This window comes from Haliaeetus albicilla, chromosome 3 (genome assembly GCF_947461875.1).
Source record: "Haliaeetus albicilla chromosome 3, bHalAlb1.1, whole genome shotgun sequence".
In the NCBI taxonomy this organism is placed as follows: domain Eukaryota; kingdom Metazoa; phylum Chordata; class Aves; order Accipitriformes; family Accipitridae; genus Haliaeetus; species Haliaeetus albicilla.
In genome coordinates, this window is record NC_091485.1 from 71,650,619 (window position 1) to 71,672,010 (window position 21,392).

Here is a 21,392-nt window from a genome sequence, read left to right on the forward strand (position 1 = left end):
ATGTTTTAATGTCTCTGAACACTTTCCCAGCCTCGGTAGAAGTGGAAACTTTTTTTGCTAGTGCTGCATGCTCTAAATCTGGGCTACCCTGCGCATCACCAAGCTCCACAGAGCAATATCACTGAGGTCTGCTCTGGACAGCCTGGCACATCAACTCTAGGTCCATGCTGCCTTCAGAGCATGTGACAGCCCTGCACTGAAACTGCTCTTCAGGAGAAGCAGGGTAAGAAATACGCTATGTCCTGCCAAAGCAATGGAGGCATCACTTGCATGATACCTTGTGGGACCTGGACACAGGTTGGTTCTTATCCAGAGCCAGATGGAAGCCTGAGCTGACTCAACCTGTGTGTTAGATGTAAAATACCATGGAAAGTAATGAGATTCTGGGCTACCTGAAGCAAAGCCAAATCCACAAGTCAGTATGGCCTTAAACGCTTCCAGAAATCTCAGCCTGCACTTACTTCAAGTCCGGACTCAAGCACTGACCCAGTGTGCAAACAAATAGTAAGAATTATTGCTATTTACATACCACTAGTTGTTTACCTGACTCTATCCTCCCAGACTGGATGTTTGGCTGCAACATCTCCTGAGATATGTCTACGCAACTATAAATAACAAAAAGATTATACCGGTCCCTGAATAAATTTTTGAAAGGTATACACCACCGTTCAATACCAGTGTCAAAAAAAAAAGACTGCCAGAGAAATCACCTTACAGCAGAGAGGAAGTTTTTGAGCTCCAGAGTGATTTCACCAGACTTTTCCATCTGAAACACATTTTGCTTGTGCAGTTTTATTTGCACAGAATAAATCCATCTCAGTCACTTCAAGAGGACTGACAGCGGTTGTCTAGTTTCTCTGAGTCTTATGAAATGACAAGAAATAGTCTCTGATCTCTTCAGCGCCTCTGCTGCAGACTTCAGGGGGAGGATGTTTCAGTGGATTCCCCTCAAAATTGCATGAACAGTAGTTGTATCCCCAGTCCAGGTTCACCAGTTCCCCAAAGGTTGCTGGAAGGGACCGTAGACGGTTGTTTCCCAACCAAAGGGTGCGCAGTTTCCTTAAAAGACAGACCTCCTCAGGCAGACTCTCCAGCGAATTGAAAAGCAATAGCAATGTTTCCAGTTTCTCCAGATGCCGAATGCTGGAGGGGATTGTGCCTATTTTGTTGTCACTCACATCCAGAAAGGTGAGGCTCCTCAGCTGGCAGAGGGGCGCAGGCAACTCGGTGAGGCTGTTGTTGGCCAGGTGGAGGCTGTGCAGCCTTTGAAGTGCCCCCATTTCTGGGGGCAGCGAGCTTAAGCTGTTGTTGCTCAGAGTGAGCCTCTCCAAGTGACTCAAAGTGCCGATTTCAGCAGGGATTTTCTTCAAGTTGTTGGAGTCCACGTAGAGGCAGGTTAGGTTCCTCAGGTGGCTGATCTCTTGGGGGAGAAGCTCCATCTGGTACCTCAAGCAGCTCTCTCGTTCTGGGCTCATCTCCAGGACCTGCAGCTGGTCCAAGCCAAAGACCTGCGCAGGAACCGACACCAGCTCTTTGCCTGAGATCTTGAGTTTCTTCTTCCCTTCATACTTGGGATCATGCTCTGTAAGGTACCTCCAGAGTGGATCGGGGCCTGTAGAGGCACATCTGAAAGAGGTGGCTGCGTCCATTGTCCCACCAGAACCGCAGCTGGTTGAACAGAGACGATCACTGATGATTTGTTGCACGCTCCACGGGCAACCTCTGAGGTTTTTGGTGGATCAAGGCCCTCCGTCAGCTTTCCTCTCTGCCAGGCGCGTTACCAACACACACGCAGAGTGTTTGGGTTGCTCAGACACATCCCACTGAGTAAACGCTTGGCATTCTCACTTGATCAGGTATTTCCCTTCTGAGTCTGCAGCGTACACAAAACCCAGCTCCCGGGCTATGACGTTGCCTCTCATGGTTGCAGCCAGCGAGCTGGTGGCAAATATCTGTCAGTGTTCAGAAAGTGAAACAGCAGTGCTGTGCCTCTGCTTTTCAGCAGATCAGTTCAAATCTTCGTGTGTAGCTTTCTCCTTCTGGGAGCACCAAGGGTGCCGTTGTCAGAGGAATTCATGTTGGTCAGTCCCAAGGGATTGCAATGGAAGCAGATAAAGGACATAGTAAATGGGACAAGACGATAGACTCATAGCTGCTGTCTTGGGAGCTCGGAACCAGGAACGCATGCTGCCCTCAGGTCAGTTTGTGCCTTTAACATTCAGCAAACACAATAAAGAATCAGTTTTGAAATCTGGAAATCCTTCTCTCTCCTGCTGAGCGTATGAACCCCTGTACCACAGAGATATGGTCTTTCTTGTGCTGCACTTGCTCTGGCATATTTAAAAGCAAATTTTTATTCCCCACTGGCATAGTTTTTTATAGGAGACACGTAAAATGCCAGGTTTATCCCAAACCACTCATCACAGCATGAGACATAGAGAGCAGGGCATTTTCCTGGAAGGAGAAAATTGTGGGTTTAAAGCCTCAGGCTGAGAAAGCCTACCTCTTTTACTTCACCCTGTAATCCTTAAGACTTTCACCTAAAAAGTGCTTAGGACAACCATTTCAAATGTTTTTCATGGACAGAGGTCTCCACAGCATCCCACAGGCTATTAAAGGTAGAAGACAACACGTTAGAGGTATAGTCTAAGCAGGTCTACCAGGTCAGGTCTTGCGAAGGGGGAGCATGTTAGCTTTGCGTTCCCACCTTGCTCAGTTCTGATCTCCTCAGCCCAGGATGGTCCTGAGTTTGCTGGAGCTTGTGTCCCAGCACCAGGGGAGTGCGTAGTCACTCAGATGGGTAGCGAGTGCTGGGAGCTCTCTATCAAGACAATGCTGAGAAGAAGATTTCGGGATCATTGTTCAACCCTCTGAACTTACACTTTAGGTTCTGCTGTTTTTTAACTGGGTTTCACCCTGAAATACAAAATTTCAGAGCTGTTACATACCAGCTTTTATTCTTAACTTGGATTCAGAGTGCAAATACCAGAACCCTACTGAAATCAAGCCCTGAATTTCCTCCAGATTTATTTTCAGCATCCATAAGAGAAAACTGTATCACTTGCCTGGTAGCCAGCAGTGTTGTGAGGCTGCTTTGGCATTATAAGGTCCTGGGATGCTGGTGGCTGGAGACAAGCCTGCTGGGTTTCCAGATAGGGACTGCACAAGCTATTGAGCTGGGACTATCACAGCTGAGTATGCAATGGCATGAGCAGATCCTGGGGACACTGAAAGTGGTTACTCCCATTCTTTAGGGTCATCATTGATGTCAATGGGGTCTGAAGGCTGAGCTAGCTTCATCAAGAAAGGGCGGACATTTTACACGAAAAAGATTCAGCAGAACTTGAGAAAGTCTAATAGTTGTTCATAAGTAAGTATGGGTACAATAACTTGGAAATATACGTACATCAGAGATGAATACAGCAGCCAAGGAAAAGTGAGATTTTCACTTGTAGGGGAAAGTGGCTTACTAGAAATTACAAACCTCACAATTAACCACAAAAATAAGACTCAAAGTTAAACTGAACTCCTGTGAAGAAAGTGCTGAAGAAGTTCTTGCAAGGACAGTCATTTCAGACTTGGACAAAAACTATCCCTCATATTACTAAGGGGAAAAATGTGGTTTTAAGAACACATTGTCAAATACGTCTCTCCTGTGAAACAAACTGAATTGCTGTGTGTGCTGCCTTCTGCTTAAACATGCTTATCTCTTCAAATTAAAACCCGAGTCTTTCAGACAGCACATCATGCAGAGCCAAGGCTGTGGTCAGAGAGAGGTTTTTGTGATGTTGGGCATTGTTCTCCTGTTGCGCTTGTTCACACCTTGAGTTTGACCATGCATTTTCTTTTCCCAAGGTGGCAGGTTCTTTTCTGCTCCATCTTGCAGGGCATCCTTCTTCCTGACACTGATCGCTGGCTCATCGGGAATGTCAGAGTATGATTCATGTCCCTCTGTCAAATTGTTCCCTTGTGCTTTCTATATAAGGTTCATGATCCAACATGTAAAATAACAAGAAAGAGCCTGTATTTTCAACACATGATCCCCCTACAGACCCAGCAGGATATTCTCATTCTCAGTTCAGACAAACTCCAACAAGAATACTGCCATCATCAATATTCTTGAGTCAAGCTACACAAATTATTCAGAAGTTAGCCCTTACAGCAAAAATCGGCTTTGTAAAACAACTCTGAAAACCAGACTCCTGTTCATCATGCCTTCATGCTTTTCTAATCAGTTGTTCCCATTTAACAAGTCAGAAGACAAAAATCTATGTTTGTGATTTCCAGGTTTAAACCAAATCGATGAAGCTAAGCAGGCTTTCTTTTCTTAATTCAACTTCACCATTTACAAAGGTATTGAAAGAAAAGTCCAGACTCCAACAGACCCTTATTACCCTAGGGACGTCAGGTGCCAAAATTGGGACATAGGAGGCAATTGGGTGGCTGATGCAGAGACTCTTCCCCCAGCAGCACTGGCTCTGCAGAGACAGCAGCAAGGAGGACTCCTCGTGGTCTCTGCTGGATGCTCACCCCTGTACAGGGCTGTAGATTGGGGCAGGAGCCTGCCTTCGCCCCCAGACTGGCTCTATCCCTGTGCTGCTCTTCCTTCCCATGCCATGGAGCAGCAACCTTAACCCTCAGCAGCACCGGACTCCAGCTTACAGAGGCTGAAAGAGGTGGTAGTGGATTTTTCCATGGGGGAAGTTTCTAGCAGCTTCTCACAGAAGCCACCCCTGTAGCCCCCCCAGCTACCAAAACCTTGCCATAAAAACTCAATACAACATGATACTTAATCTCCCCTAGGGTCACCCTCTGCAGACCTGGAGAGACTCCCCGAGGTCCTATATCATATCTGCCATTCCCTGTTGGTGTCTCTGGCACCCAAGACATTGTCGGATGGTGATACCCAGCCATGCCTAGGCATCAAGTCCTGCTCCAGAAGCTGCCAAAATGCAACCTAGAGCAGGGCAGAGCGTGGTCATTTTCCACATGTATTGGGTTTGTGTGGTAGCAGGGGGGTTACAGGGGTGGATTCTCTGAGAAGCTGATAGAAGCTTCCCCCATCTCTGGCAGAGCCAATGCCAGCCGGCTCCAAGCCGGACCTGCCGCTGGCCAAGGCCGAGCCCATCAGCGACAGTGGCTGGGATCTCTCCCTGGAGCAGGTTTTCTGGCAGGACTTGTGACCCTGTGGGGGACCCACGCTGGAGCAGTTCGTGGAGAACTGTAGCTCATGGAAAGGGCTCACGTTGGAGAAGTTCATGGAGAACTGTCTCCTGTGGGACAGACCACACGGTGGAGCAGGGGAACAGTGAGGAGTCCTCCTCCTGGGGAGGAAGGAGCAGCAGAAACATGTGATGAACTGACCCCAACCCCATTCCCCGTCCCCCTGCGCTGCTGGTGGGGAGGAGGGAGAGAATTCAGGAGTGAAGTTGTGCCCGGGAAGAAGGGAAGGGTGGGGGGAAGGTGTTTTAAGATTTGGTTTTATTTCTTATTACTCCACTCTGGTTTGAATGGCAATAAATTAAGTTAATTTTCCCCAAGTCGAGTCTGTCTTGCCCGTGATGGTACTTGGTTGAGTGATCTCTCCCTGTCCTTATCTCAACCCATGAGCCTTTCGTTATATTTTCTCTCCCCTGTCCAGCTGAGGAGGGCAGTGATAGAGCAGCTTTGGTGGGCACCTGGCGTCCAGCCGGGGTCAATCCACCACACCACATTAAAAGACTGAGCCATGAGTAAATCTATTTTCTTTTTTCTTTTTTCTTAGATATAATTTAGTTTTGGTTTTTTTTAAATCACCCAGAATGTAAAAGCTGTGCTCATCTCCCAGCCGGTTTTGTGGTCAGAGCACAGAGCTTGGGCTTAGCTGCTAGAGCATTTTTATTATCTCTCTGGAAAAAACCAAAAATTTCTTTTCATTCTGAACAGAGTAGTCTTGCTTTGATTACACATTTCCAAATAAACATGTAGAACAGAGTTCAGCCTTACACAGTTTAATTATCCCATATTAACAACAAGAGGTGGGAAAAGGACAGCTCAGAAAAACAGCATCACAAGGCTGTGCTGAGAAGAGCCACTCACAAGTGGCAAAAAAGGAAAATAATTGATTCCTGCTACAGCTTCCAAGAAGCAGCTAATTCAAAACTGTTTAGAAAACAAGTATAAACTGTTAAATAATTTAACACAAAAAAATATTTTCCCCAAATGATCCTGTGTTTTGGTTTTTAATTTATTTATTTGACAGGCAAAAATTTTAATGGAATAATGGTCTGTTTGCTATAATTGCAATAATTTATACACTTGACTTAAAAACAAAACACTCCCCCCCCAGTGATGCCATAAACCCCCTGTTTCATTAGCACCTTTTTAATATGCAAATAATACATTGTGTGGCTTTGTATTGCAATTTTAACAGTATATCCTCTCTTACAACAGGACCAGCCAAAAAAAAAAAAAAAATCCAAACAAAATATCAGCGTACTCCTGGGTTTAAACCTCAGACTCAGTGAACAGACTTTAGGGTGATGTACCAACCACTTTCTTGCAGAGACAGGAACACTTGAGATGCAAAAGCCACAGCTCTCCCTTATTCAGGAGCAGTTAGAGGAGAGGCCATCAGCACTGTCCCTCTCCTATCAGCCACCTCCTGCCTGCCTGCATGGTCACCTTGCAAGATGCTGGACAGAGAACACACGTCTGCTTGTCACCTTCTAGCACATTCAGTCACCTGCTTGGGCACAGAGGCATCTGCATTTTCTGGAGGGCAGCTTCTGACCATGCCCAGGGCTGTACCTGTAGGTTTACTGTCTGCCCAGATGGCAGATCTAATTTGGAAAGTAATCTCAGGCCACGTTTCCAAAGACGGCAAATACCCATGAACAGACTGAGGCAGAAACTGTTGCAGCTTTTGCTGTACGAGCTTGCAGGGCAGAAATCCTGCAAATACACCCTCCTCTCTTACTTTTTACTGCAGGTGACTTTTTAAGCACATTTACATAAGGGCTTGGTTCTGTAAGAGGTGGCAGCTATAGAAACCTCCCTTTGATGACTATACCCCCAGAAATTGACTGGCTATAAGCACAGGTCTTGATCTGGGTCTGCAGCATGTGTCTCGTACTCCTCTCACTACCAACAGATGATGCTTGGTAAATACCATTTAACTGGCTGGAGAGAAAATGAGATTTAAGAAAAAGCAGGGAAATGGCACCCACTGAATTCAGGGCACAGAGACAGTCTGGGGTGTCTCCAGGAACAGACTGAACAGACAACCATATGCTAGGGAATATGCTGGAGCAAAGGGAATTAGGCTGCATCCCCTTTTCCAGGTGGAGAAGCTGCAGAGCTGTAGTCTGTGCTTAACCCATGCAGATCTTTTAATCGCAATTAAAGATATAGGTGTGTCTCTCATGTTCCTAACACAGACTCTTGGCAATGGCTCCAACAGACATTCAAATGAAAAGGTTATGCAAAAAAAAGCCCTAGATCTCCTTCAACTAGATACTATGGCACCATCTCACCCACTGGGGGTTGGAATATATGAGCTCTAAAGGTCCCTTCCAACCCAAACTATTCTATGATCTCACAGGCTTGAAAGACCCTGAAATTTGTTTAACAGAACATCATTATATATCTACCCTTTGCATAGTGCACTGGAGTGTATTAAAGTCTATGCCATGCGTGGCACATGCAGACACACACGATAAGAGACAGTCTACAGAGGCTGAGAATTCAGTGTCATGACAGGAATTAAATGTCATGTTAACATGGCCCAGTTAACATGTTTGACCTCCATAAAACCTACTCATTGCAATCATATTTACTCAAAATGATATCTCGTGCCATGTTGGGAGGTATCTCCCTCTTGTGTAGAAAACCTGTTCTGCTTCACCACTGGAGGGATGAAATCTCACTCAGTCTGGACTAGGAAAAATGGTGCTGTTAAATACAATGTGATCAACATGCTTGCTTAATACTGAAATATAGCAAGCTGACCTAAGATGCAGTACAATAACAGATATACCATTGAGAGTTACTTAAAAGTGTAAGCTTTCCCCTTCATGATATTTTCACTTTGATTGGTCTTTCCATAGCAAAAAACACAGTAAAATCAAATCAAAGAGTTTATTTGCATAAGAAAAAGCAAAAATAGCACCACTGAGAGCTACACAGTAAAGACTTTGTTTAACCCTGGCATTTGAACATGTTATTTAATTTCATTTTTCAGTAAAGAAGAGGCAAATTTTATCTGCTACTGGGTGAGAAAAAGACTCAAAGGCTGGCAAATGGTTATCTCTGGGCTTTAGCAGTGGGGTCTGATTCTGGGGTGGTTATGGACAGCTGTGGCTTATGCTCGGCTTAGCCAGCTTGGAAGCACCATGCCATACGGTGAACGTGCCAGCAAGGCTGGGTGCCTATTTTCCATCTACAAAAGACCTGATGAGATTTCCAGACACATTCAACACTTAGTGCCTGTGTCAGGTTCATTACTCCCATCTCTCAATACAAACTGCTTTGTTCAGAAGAGTTTTGAAAACACAGCTGCTTTGCTGGCTGGCACGTATGTCCGAGGCCTGGTCACCTCTCAGATCCACACCTTTGTGGGTGGTATTGTCTTGGTCAGAGAGTTAAACTCACAAATGGCCTATTGTGAAGGTCTTTTCAGACTCCATCCCCTCTTTACTTTCTCTTTGCATTCTCAAGTTCATTTTGGCAATTAGTCGATACGGGAAAAGGGACAGTGTCTGACTTTTTGCTTTCACCCTCAAACAAAATTTCCTCTGGGTTTCTGAAGACCTCTTTGTTCGGACCCTTTCAGCAGAGACCAACTTTCTCCTAGACCAGCCCGCAACTTCTCACCTGCACTCTAAAACACGACACTGTCAACTTATAATCATAGCGAATCATCCAAAACGGTTAAGTTGGGTCACATTTGGCTTCCTGAGATTTTTAATGCCAGGTGATGTTGTCTGCTGCTCTGGCTGATTTTTGGGTGAAGCAGTGGTAGGGAGCTGTGTGTGCGCTATCAACGAAAAAGGGATTTGGCATCCCTGAGCCAATGGAGGACAGCATTGCGGCTTTTTGCAGAGGCATCTCCCTGACAGAAGGAAGTTAAGCTCCATCTGGTAGGACCAAACCCTCCGAGTACTGAAGTTCTTGCACAGGGAGCAGTGAGAAGGTTTAGGTCATCCCTGTGGTCTCTTCAGGCCTTACTGTGAGATCCCACATGGTCCCATAAAAAGTAGCTCCTATAGGATACAGATTCACTTATGGGCAGAAGAACATTAAATTTATTAGGGTATTTCTGGAAAACACACATTGGCTGTTCATAACTGTCTGTCCATTGTGAGCTCAATGTACTGGAGACCTGTTCCCCAGCTTTGGCATGGCTTTGCCTTCTTCCCCTCCATGTGGATGGCAGATAGCACCAACAATCCTGCGATTAGCCTGTGTCTTACTGTTAATGCCCGGGACTGCACAGTGCAGGATTTTATTTCAGTTTTAAGGGTGACGGATAAAGCTTTGGAAAGAATTAACCAGATAACAGACAAAAATTTTGGCATTGGAATGGTTTTGCATAAACAGCTACACAATGCATCGATACTGTATGCTCTTCAAAAGAGGAAAAACCCACTTATTTTTAATGTCGTAATATGCCCTGATGTTAGAGAAAACAAAACCAAGTTCACTTATCACATCAAAGATAATAATAATAATAATTATTATTATAATTCATAAAAATAATCTGACCGACCGGCAGCATTTGTTGGCTTTAGAAGGCCTCCCACGAAAGAAACACAATTGAAGACATCTGAGAGCTCTTGGCAGGCGTGATGAATTCAAGTTTTAAAAACAAGTCTGGGGATACTCCCTGCATGCTAGGGCCCTTTCACGTTGGCAGGTCTGGCAGCCAGGCTTGCATAGTAAGCGCACTGAGTGGGGTCACACTGTCCGTTGGCTCCTGGAGGTCCCTGTGGACCCGTGAGACCAGGCACACCAGCTTCTCCCTGAGGGCCGGGTGGTCCTGGCATCCCATCTTTGGCATAGCCAGGCTCCCCTGGGAGGCCTAAAATAAAAACAGAATGTCCTTGGTGAGTGACACCCCCAGGGTGCAGTACTCAGCAGTACAACATCACAGGAGATGGTTTTGCTGCCAAACTGGGATGCAGGCATCAGCTTCCACAGACTTGGTTCTGGCTTGTATGTATCTACAAGGATGTGAGAAGTGTGTCTTCTCTGTAAGAAAGATTTTTACCCCCTATGGCATTCTTGGGCTGCACAATTCTGCTATGGCTGCTCTTCCTCTATCACCACGTTGAAGTTGTGCAGCCGCATGACCCAGCTAATGACATATAGTCCTCATAGAGAGGAACTGAGGATGCGAAAGCTTGAGGCAAGAGCCATCTTTGGGAGATAACATTGGTCAATGGCTCCTAATTTCAAACTAGAAACAAAATATATTTGCTGCTTCTTTGTCAGCAAAGGTAAAGCATGAGTTGTATGCCTGAGGCATAGGTGTTGGGTATGACCTTTATAACATCTGAAGCTGCCTGGACTTCTGGGTTCAGCTTGGTCACAACAAGATTCTGGCAAATGCAGTTAGGACACTTCACGGTTTATCTAGTAATTAAAGCTTCACTTTGGATTTGTCCCAAAGGTCACTTAACCTAGCTGTTACTGAGATGGATCATTATACCTGTCAACCAGGCTGAAGAAACAAAGGTGGCCAGATATGATGCTAGTGATGTATTTCTTCCCTTTGGGCCACTTTCTACAGAAATTGTGTATGCCATATTTATGTATCCTGAACGTCTATCTAATATGGCAGAGACCTGTGTCCTTGCAGCAGTTCTGAGTGATGTGTTTTGTGGGGTGTTCTGAATAAACACACCTGGAATTCCTGGAGGACCTACTTCCCCTCGTTGGCCAATGCCAGTGTCTCCTTTCTCACCCTTTGCTCCTCTTTCTCCTGTATAGAGGGAAAGAAAAATAACAAACCAATGAACATTACCTATGGAACTAAAGAATCCACACTGAAGCCAATATATTTGCTAAAAAATAGTTCCTAATTCTGGCCAGTCCTCTGAGATGGGACGTTAAGTGGGAATAAAGACTTGCCCTCATCCGATTCTGGCCAGAGATGGAACGCACCAGCAATTGTTGGTCACATTTACAACCTCTGGTTCAACAGACTGAGACTGCTTCTAACACATGCATTTTGAGGACCATTTAGATGCTACTAACAGCAGAGGTGGACACCAAAGTGTGGTGGACACATCCCTTTATCAGACTGCCCAAACACACCAAGTTCCACTCACCTTTGGGACCAATCGGTCCAGGTGGCCCTTCAGAGCCAGTCTGTCCGGGCCGGCCAGGCTCTCCTGGAGGACCAGTTCTTCCTGGGAGTCCTTCCTTCCCAGGGGGACCAGGAGGTCCTGGTCTGCCATGGGATGCTTTTACATGTGCAGGCTGAATCTGAGCCAGGAGATAGGCTAACTTTACTGTGAAGAGAGGGAAATGGGTTTGTTAGACTAGAAGGTCAGCGCTCCAAGAGATGGAGACCCAGAACCAGTGGCCCAGTAAAGTCCAAGTATTGTCACAGATCAATTTTTCAGGGCCACCCATTTGTTGTCCCCACACAATCCTTCCCCATAAACCATGATGGTGCCTTCCTGACCCTCTCTAAATTATTTAAAACTCATTTCTCAGTAGCTTTAAACTTCTCCTGAATTTCATACTTAATCCTAAACACTTCTTTCATCCTCTGTTCCTTGTCCACTAAGGATCTGAAATGTCTTTTCCTTTAGCTGTGCAGCTGGTGGATTTCTGTCAAACTGGAATCATTGCTGCTCTGAAAAGGAGAGCCTACTTCCACTGTTTCTGCTACACAGAGCAAGAAGCTACATGGCTGCTCTGTAGGAATAAAGCTTACTTTTCTCGTTCTGGGCTGTTACACATGTGAAGTTAAAGCTAAAGTACCCATCTCTGGCTGTGAAGTCAGAAACTAACTAAGGCAGCTCCCTGCGTCAGCATATTCTCCAATTTCCAAGCAGGCACATTGCTTGCCACTTCCATATTAAGACCCTGAACAGCCTAGAGAGCTCTTAAGACATACTCAGCATCACAAAAACATCCTACAAAATAGAAGGAGAAGGGTTTTCTATCTTCTTTTCATTGATCTAAAATCTTGAATGCTTTTAGATTAGCATGAAATTTGAAGTCTGAGAGTGTGTAAAAAAAAAAAAATCCTTCAAATAAATCACCCCATTGAACCATGATCTTTAGCATGGAAGAAAATACCTGCAGCTATGTGTCAGCTGCTCCAAGAGCTGTGTGAGAAGAAGCACTACAGCTCGGCATTTCACTGTAGATGGGGTCAGTAGTGGGCTGCAGTTCACGTACTTTGAGAGAAGCAGCAGCCCACAGACACTCCACTCCCTCTTATACTGATGAGTATCAAATGTCACAGCCAGAAATCAGGAACATTTCTTCTCCAGCTGGGACCTTAAAAGCAAGTTTACCTCCTACTCTGATTACTTTCTCTTCTAGAGCCCCAAAGTAATCTGTTGCAATTTGTATCTTCTCATCTCAGCTCAGGCATCTGCAGGAATGAGTCTGCAGCAAAGCTGTTCTGGTAGCAAAAAGCCATGAGGTCCTTACCACAGGCAACGAATGGCCTTGGGTTGAAGAAGGGAGAAAGCCCTTGTGCTATTGCTGGGAACATCAAGCTTAGGGAACAGTACAGCTTGCTAAGTGCATTTCATTTTACACATTCGTCCTTCCAGGCAGGCTTATTGCAACTTTGCCTTCCATAAGCAGGCGAGGTTCAGGTCCCACCACAGCTATGGAAAGTACCTTTCATATTCTCAGATATATCTTCCAGCTTCCCCAAGATGATTACATACCATCTAGCTGCTTGGCTAACTCCTCTTGGATGAGCCTTCTCAAAGTCTCTAGAGATGGGGGCTCCCCCTAGAGAGTAATAATCACAGCAATAACAAGACATAATAATCACAGCCAGGGGACATGCAAATTAAACCCTCCACAATGGGTTTAGTGGGGTTGCATTTCAACACTCACAGCACACACAGGGCTGCAGGGGACTGCCTGAAAGAAGAATGTAAAGGGACTCAAAACATCCACGATTCCCAACCTGCTGGCAAGCCATGGGCTTAATTAACAGTGTAAGCAGGGAACCTGGTCAGAGGGCACAGTTGGGACACTGAGAAAACCTCCCTCCTACACAACTCATAGGAGAAGTAGTAGAAATCAAATCAGGAGACATTCTCTGCCCTACTAGATCACAGTGGAAAGCCTACCTCATTTTTCAGCATTGCACATTTCCTTGCAGAAAGAAGCATGCATGCCCCCAGGGTAGTTAAGGTGGGTATCTAGGCTTGCTATAAACACTCATACTGGATGCATTGCCTGCCAACAAGCCTTATCTCAGGAAGCAGAAGCCAGTTTACACATGTGATACCCATTCTTCCAAACATGTACAAGGTTCTGCCTGATTTCATCCTGTTTAATGGAGACAGGGGATGTGGCTGCCTGGCCTTGGTCCCCTACCCAGCCTCCAGGGGAATCTCCTCTCTCAGCTCTTTTGTGCGACCTTGCTGTTGAACAACTGTAATAGCTGTCAAAACTCAAAGCTATGTGAACAACTCTGGATGATGCAACTGAAAAAATGATGAAAGCAGTTTTGGTAGGTGGCAGGACATTTTTTTAGGCTGTGGCTTTCCATGAAAATAAAAAAGTGGTTTTAGGGGAACCAGACTCTTTTGCATAAACTCAAAAGAAAAAATGTAGCTATATTTCAAAAATAAACCATTTTGAACCAAGATCAAATGCTGTCCTTTGTAAATCATAAAGTGAGATGTTTCACTTGAAATACAGTTTTCATTTTTTGGCTAAAATTATTCTTTGAATTTCTGCCAGTTTTGAAAATACTTCTGGTCAACCTGAAGACTGCATTCTTTTGTGTATGAACTATTTGCTTGAAAGTGTGGCTTTTCCCTCACACCTACCCTTTCAACATACAAGGATGCAGTCTGTGTCCTCTGTGTTTATGAAAACCTCATGACTTCTTCTGAATCAGAAGTTATTCTTCATTAAGAAATGTAGATTTTATTAAATAGCTAAGAGACATTTCAATTTTAACCAATGACATTGCTGATAAGTACAGAGTTGGTCTATTTGCTGCCTTCTTCCCAACACAAATTTTGCATGAGAAAAAGATGTGTTAGTTGGTGACAAAAGAAACAATTTTGTCATTAAGTACTAACCTTTTGTGACGGCTCTTAGTGAATATCCCGGTAAGTAACCATGATTGTGGAACATACTTAGAAGGCTTACAAATTATCTTTTCAAGTTTTAACCCTGTTAGTTTCATTAAGTCTCCATAATCATCACTGCATTTCATCAGTCTCTGTGTTGTTGTGACACATAAAGAAATACTTTGTCTAAAATTTACCCAGCTTTTACATCAGAGATTATTTAACTGTTTTTTTCCCTCCGAGGTAATCTCAAATTCATCCTCAGATGGGCATAGCGGCTTCACTAGTGCTGGTAGTTTTTCTCATTCTTCTACATACATTACCCTCCGGCACTCTCAGTGGCGAGATTGTTTCCCGTTAGGAAAAAAAAAAGAGACTATTAAACAAAAATAGGATTTCATGAATTCTGATGAGCTGACTCCAGGATTTCCAGGAATAGAGCAGTGACCTTTCCACGGCTCAGCATTTTGTCTCTCATAACAACCAGCAGCAGAGGAAGGCATAAGACCTCTATATGAAATGCTACACATTAACACCCTTATAGAAAGACCCTTTTTCAGACTCCAGACCCATGGCCACAGTAATATGACCAGATTTAGGCTTTTAGGGGTATAAGGTATCAGGGACTGGCCACCCTGGCTATACGTCTGGATTGCTCAGGTCTCCTGAAATTCAATCCAACACCCCCACAACACTTCCCTGAGACATGCTATAGCTCGCCTTTTTATGTATCGAGAGGTAAAAACGCTGCCTCCCCATTAAAACACACACTTGCTCTGGTTTCTATTAGCCTTAGTGTAATCTTAGGTACTGTTCTGATCACACACCGTGGCAGTAAAATTACTGTACAAAGCCCTTCTCTGGCAATCTTACCCTTGGTCCTGGAAATCCCGGCTGTCCTGGAGGACCAGGAGGTCCAACTTGCCCAGTGTCTCCTGGGGGTCCATGGGGACCCATCAGTCCTGGATGGCCTTTATGACCAGGTATCCCAGGATCACCTGGAGGGCCCTTTTCTCCTTGAGGGCCTTTTTCGCCTTTGATGCCAGGCTCTCCCTAAGTGAAAAAACTGACATTACCACCACAAAAGAAGAGGCAAACTTCTGATTTCCAAGCACAGCGAAACACAGACAGCTGAGCTGGCAGTTACTGAATACAACATCTGGTGCATTACAAATGATCCACAAATTATTACTGACAGAGAATGATTAAAGAGAGGTCTGGGAGAGTGGGAAGCACGGCAGATCTCTACAGGCCACGCTTCATTCTTGAATGACCCTTCCCCCAGCCCCTAACTCAAAACAGCCCTCTTTATTTCAACGTAATGAAATAACTAATAATATTCTCCAACCTACCCTCTCTCCTTTGGAGCCAATTTCACCTGGTTTCCCTGGTGCACCCTGCAACAAAATAAGGCTGAGCATTAAAGAACTATCCATAATAACAGTAAATAATAAAGCGCATGCCTTTGCAATGATTCTTGTGACCTGGGGAAAATTTATTTCCTCGTCAGTCCCATAGATTTCCGAGAGCTGTTTGCTCTCAAATATCAACAACTCAAGAAAAAAATGAATTTGTTGCAACCCAGGTAGCATCCTTAATGTTTTTTTCACAAGACGTAAGCCCTACTTTGAAACAACTGGGAATTTAACTCACCTCTTTTCCGGGAGGACCTTTCTCTCCTGGTTCTCCCTGAGAGATACAGAGAGTGAATTTAGCACCACACTGCAATGAGTTGGAAGGAAGACCCTACCTAATAACCACGAGTCTTGTTTTCTGTTTAGAGCCCAAGTTTTCTGCTACACAACAGCAGGTTTGGATGATTTATCCTTATCCTACTGCTGTAGGTCATTCCTGGAAAGACACATCTGACTATTTAGAAAGGATTGTTTAATAAAGCTGCATACCATGTAAATGTAAATAACACGAAGTCATTTCTAACAAACCAGCTGAGAGCAAGACAGATGTTTCATTGAAAGTGTGTTCCTGCTTTCAATACATTTTATTCCTTTTTCTTACAGACATTTCACAAAGCTTCGTACACTTTACTTAGGCTGGTTTAGTTTAAATAGTGTCAACGTTATACCCATAGCAGTCTAAAGATGTAAGGGAAGTACATTTTTTAAGTAGAGGTACCATCTTGTACTACACCAGCTGAGATAATGGATGCAGAGCCAGTGATAAAGCAAGTTTGAGCCTGAAAGTTTGCCTGTATTTCAGAACTATATTAAATAACCTCAATTTGAACAAGCACCTTATTAGGATTTTTTTTTCTATACTGTGCATTTATAATGTCATAATTAGGCAATACAATTTTGCATTTTAGCATTTCAATGAAAAAAAGGTCACCGCAGTCCTGAAGCTCACTGATAAAGCAAAACAGACATTAAACTAGTTATTGCTAAAATTCTGCCCACTTTCCCATATCATGAATGGAAGGATTCATCTTTATAGTCTATTTACAATCCACGCACATGATCATATCTATAATGTGTGCGTGCAGGTGGAATTTTTCCCATAACCTGGAAACACATATAACATCTTTGACAGTGCTAGCATCTACACATGTATGCATGAGTAATATAACTAATCACAGATGTGTAATCCCATCAGCTCTGAATTAGGCAGTATCAGACTCACTCGACTATTCCTTAAGGGCCACTTTAGTTTTAAATGGCCACCACGTTTGCTGCTTTAAATTAATTTTCCAGAGAAATATTTTCTTCTCCTCTTTTCATCACGAAACTCCCATTCCAATTATAAAAAAAAAAAAAAAAAAAAAAAGAGAGAAAAAAGAATCATCCTGTGGAAGATTCAGCTCTGCTAGATTCACATGAAAACCTTTCAAACCTCATTTTAAGTCACAACAGAGCTAGAAACAAAAATATTTAACTAACATTTACTTTTTCCATCCTTTTAGTGGAATGTAACATATTTTACTTATCTTGGAATGGCTAAAGATATTGGATTTCAAGGCCGTGATATTTTCACATTTATAGGTATTATTTTAGATCACTTTGGGAGATATATGAATGCTTTAATTGCAATGTACATCTGTTGCTGGTAACAAAGGAATTTTCCTTGGAACAGCAAATATGAGAAATACCTATATTATTATCAGCCCTTAATGTTTCCCTATTTAGCCCTTCTGGGGTTCACACAGAGATATAGCCTGAGAACTTAAATACTGCATACCCATATTAAGAAGACTATTGAACCAGTCCGATTAATGCACACATTATCAGGGCTGACTGACAGGTACCAGCTCAGTAAATGAGATTATGTATGTTTGTCTATATGAAAAATGCTATTTTTGCAGTCCAGTTTCCTTTGGAAGTAAAAGTGCATGGCTTCTGGATCTGTCAGATCTCCTGGTTATGTTTTTTTTTACCTAATTAAAGATGACCATGTTCTATCTTCATCAGCCCAACATTTAAAAGCAGGTAATTAGTGAGTCTAATCCATCCCCAGACATACTTACAGGTGGTCCTCTGGGTCCTACAAAGCCAGGGAGTCCCGGGCTGCCATTTTCTCCTTTATTTCCTTTAGGACCCTTAGGACAGAAATGAGACAGACACTAGCGCCCTTTCTCCAACATCTCTTTTCCAGAGCATGCATTTACAGATACATTGGAACTGGGAAATTTCACTGTAGCAGCAGGACTCCCAAAACTGACAAGGAAAGGAAGAATAAAGCCATTTAGAAAAGCAGATTGCAAACACCACACTTGCATTATTAATAAGCTATGTGGGGTCCCTGTGAAAAGATGAAAAGGAAGTGACAATGATGGAAGTGACAGGAGGTATGTTCAGTGGCTATTCTGGCGCTGCATGGTTTTTAAGGTGGTGTTGCAGAGTGGAAATGCTGTGATGGGCGCTGACAGGGAAACAGTGCAGGTGGTCATACTGCTCAAATCTTGAGAATACAAGCAACAGACAGCTACTGAGTTGCTCTTTTGCCTTTATTTCCAGGTTCAATTTAAAAAATGTCTGCCTTTTACTTATCTCTTGTGATATTCTGCCAAACTATCATTTTTCTTACAGATCAGGGTAGCTTAAATGACAATTCATGATACAGAGCCATTTCACATACACTTCTGATTTTTTTTTTTAATCTTATTTTAACCTTTTCTTACACAACTTTTTCCCCTACCTTCTGATTCAGAACATATCCCTTTTTCTTCTTAGACTAAAACTTGTCTTCATTTTAAGCCCATCTTGTGTAAAGCGAGCACCAACGGACCTGACAGGCACAAAGCACATGGCTTTCAGTATGCAATCAGCCCTGGAGATTTCAGGGGCTGGGCTGTATTGCTGTGTGCAGTCTTAGCATGAGCACTGTGAATTGGGATGGGCACTGTCAAACAGCAGATGCAAAAGGAGAAGGCTCCTGGCAGGTTTTACCTTGTGATTACAAGTTGGCAATGGTGAAGGTGGAAAAATAACACCCTTATTGCCATGATAACCTTTCTTGCTTCTCCTTTTTTTCAAAATAGAAATATAATATATTGGCTTGTCACACCACATTGTGAAGGAAATTAGTGCATTTCCAGACAAGGCTGGAAATAAATGGATTCGAGCACAGCACAAGGAAATACTTCCCATAATAACCTTTATGAAAGTGAGAGGATTCATTTTAATGACAGAGGATACTGATGAGATGACTGTCTGTTCTGCTGACCAACACTGTCTCATTGTTTCCATTTTCTCATCCATCTGATTTTATCCCTTTTCAATCTCTTATGTTATTTTTGGACTCTAAATCCTCTGGAGCAGAGACTGCTGCAGTTCTGTGTTTGTGCAGGAAGGTGCCTGGTGAGTCCCCAGGTCACTAGCTGACTGTCTAGGTAATGTGATAACATGATGATGATTAAAAAATAACCCCCATTTGGCACTCACAGGGCATCCCAAAGCCACAGTGGCCTGTTAAAGAAGACCAGAAGGCCAAAAAGCAGTAACAGGAATTGGGAACAGGGGTGGGCGTGATGAGAAGAAGAAATTAAAGTTGAAAAGACAACAGTAGGGATCCACGGAGTAAGAAGCAATGGCAATAGTGCCAGGAAGGTAAGAAGAAGTTTTGTCAAGGAGAAGAAAGCTGTAGCACCTATTCTTGGCTGCAGAAAGGCTGCGAGACTGCACCACCCCTTCCCCACCTGTATTTGCGAGTTATAACCTCCCCATGCAGAAAGGTGTTACTTGCTTCTCTGCGACCACTTAGGAGGAGACATCCCTGCAGCAAAGCAATACATGCTCAGGGCACAAGTCTGTGGTGAGGCTGAGGTTGCTTTATGGCATTGAAAGGGCCACAAAGGAGTGAAGTCCTGCTGCAATTTTTCAGATTTCTCCTGCTATGCCTTTGTTTCTATCTGAATCTAACAGCCCAGCAAGCCGTAATGTCTAGGTGGACAAAGAGAGGGAAGAGCCCTGCATTGTAATAGATGCTACTGGACACAAATACATTTGCATGGATTTGCTGAATCCTGAACAATTTTCAGCAGCAGAACAGAGAAAAAAAAAAAACAACAGCTCCTCACTGTCCTCCTTACAGCTCTTCATTACCATGCTGTTCTTCCACACAGGATGGTCCCAGGGGGGTTTTATTCTGCTTTGTGATCTTGGTTTACAGCCCACTGTCTGCTCTTTCCCCAAGTGCCTGGGGAGGATTTTTCTGCTGCTGCTATTCCTCAATGGCAGTCTGCCAATGCCCTGAGGCCCTCTCCTGCCGTGTGACAACTCTGCTGGCTGTACAGTCTCTGCGTGGCAAAATCAAATCTACTGGTGAAGATGAGGCATGCCAATCTTTTTTCCGTACCAGGTAATCGATCATTTCCTTTATCTGTGAACACTTACTTAACTTTTGCTGGGAAAAATGAGACCCAGCTAGCAGCTCAATTCCTGGAACGTAGCCAAACCCCCTCCGATGTCATGGCCAGCCAGTGATTTTCAGATCACCAATCTTCAGACATGGCAACTTCAGGGACAGTAAGCTGCTACACAGAATTTACTCCATATATACTTCATCAGCCACCTCTCCTTGACATAACTGCCTGCTGCATGAGTTTCCCTTTGTGGTACTTACTGGGTTACCTGCTGGGCCAGGTTCTCCTGCAGATCCAGGTGATCCATTCTTGCCCTACGTCAGAAAGAAAAAGGTTAGTGAAGTAACATAGGCTACAATTAAAAATATCCACCTACTGCTACACCAGCAGGCATTTCTTTAGCATTGTCCAACCTCCTCTCTTGGCAGACTGCAGAGTAAGGATCTCTTCTTTCCAACTGACCCCATAACTTCTGCATCCCTGATCGCATGGCTGACCCCATCTCAGGACAAAAATTGAGAGACGTGGACCCAAACCCCTAGCCTGAAGAGGACCAAATCAGCAGTCCTGCTCCTCCTTTTTGTCAGCCTTATCCCTATCATATGCAGCATCCTCCTGTATGGATGGAGCCACCTACTATGGCTGCTCCAAGTTACCAGTGTTCAGACAAGCCCCTTTATTCCATGTTTGAAGCACCCCTTGGCAAGGCACTGATCAATGTTAAAGTGCTCTGCACCAGCTGACAGATACCTCCAGATCCCCCCCCACCTTCCTGTGTTAGAAAACTTCCTCTCTCCAGTGGCTGAGGGAGGTCCTGCAAATTACTGCCTATCATCCTCTTCTCAGGGCTACCATCTGAATCAGGTTCCAGAGGCCAGGCATCTATTTTTTTAATCATCTCGGGCTTCCCCTTTTTTGGGGAATGGAGAGAAACACTTGTTCTAAAAGCCTTGAGGTATTTGATACTTGCCTGACACCAGACAACTCAGAATGAGCCAAATCATCCTTGAAAAGGACCTGTTTCTCACCATTCCTTATCAAAGTAGCTGAGCTGACCATCTATATTGACTAAAGTTTGGTGAGATTAAATTCTATACCCTGTTCCTCTCTCCTCCCAATTCACCACGCAGAGATGTTTTTCCCTTTATTGGAGTTGACCATAAAGACCAGCCCTTTTACTGGAAGTATTCAAAATCATGCCTCACACTCCTTATTGGAGAAGAAATAAAGCAGAGGAAGAACAAGAGAAGCCGATACTTTGCCCTCCAACATACAAAACCCCAAGTATCTCTTCTCCAGAAAAGAAT

At 43.9% G+C, this 21,392-nt stretch overlaps 2 protein-coding genes across 2 annotated transcripts in view; both read right to left on the minus strand.

Annotated features, from left to right (window-relative positions):
- Nucleotides 1-803: 803 nt before the first annotated feature.
- Nucleotides 804-2,054, minus strand: LOC104314760 (leucine-rich repeat-containing protein 30-like). The gene has a single exon (XM_009914421.2). The coding sequence runs from the start codon at nucleotides 1,647-1,649 to the stop codon at nucleotides 849-851; it is 801 nt and encodes a 266-aa protein (XP_009912723.1). The 5' UTR covers nucleotides 1,650-2,054; the 3' UTR covers nucleotides 804-848.
- A 3,805-nt stretch (nucleotides 2,055-5,859) lies between these two features.
- Nucleotides 5,860-21,392, minus strand: part of COL22A1 (collagen type XXII alpha 1 chain) — a 209,309-nt gene continuing 193,776 nt past the window's right edge. Inside the window, exons 56-64 of the mRNA XM_069780112.1 lie at nucleotides 20,346-20,399; nucleotides 17,749-17,820; nucleotides 15,924-15,959; nucleotides 15,623-15,667; nucleotides 15,144-15,323; nucleotides 12,900-12,966; nucleotides 11,313-11,495; nucleotides 10,886-10,963; nucleotides 5,860-10,060 (exon numbers count right to left, since the gene is read on the minus strand). Of these exons, the coding sequence (XP_069636213.1) occupies nucleotides 9,873-10,060; nucleotides 10,886-10,963; nucleotides 11,313-11,495; nucleotides 12,900-12,966; nucleotides 15,144-15,323; nucleotides 15,623-15,667; nucleotides 15,924-15,959; nucleotides 17,749-17,820; nucleotides 20,346-20,399 (903 nt within the window). The 3' untranslated portion in view covers nucleotides 5,860-9,872. The remainder of the gene's footprint in view (nucleotides 10,061-10,885; nucleotides 10,964-11,312; nucleotides 11,496-12,899; nucleotides 12,967-15,143; nucleotides 15,324-15,622; nucleotides 15,668-15,923; nucleotides 15,960-17,748; nucleotides 17,821-20,345; nucleotides 20,400-21,392) is intronic.

Coding starts and splice junctions, on each gene's coding strand:
- LOC104314760 (XM_009914421.2), bottom strand. CDS start 1,649: ATGGACGCAGCCACCTCTTTCAGATGTGCCTCTACAGGCCCCGATCCA.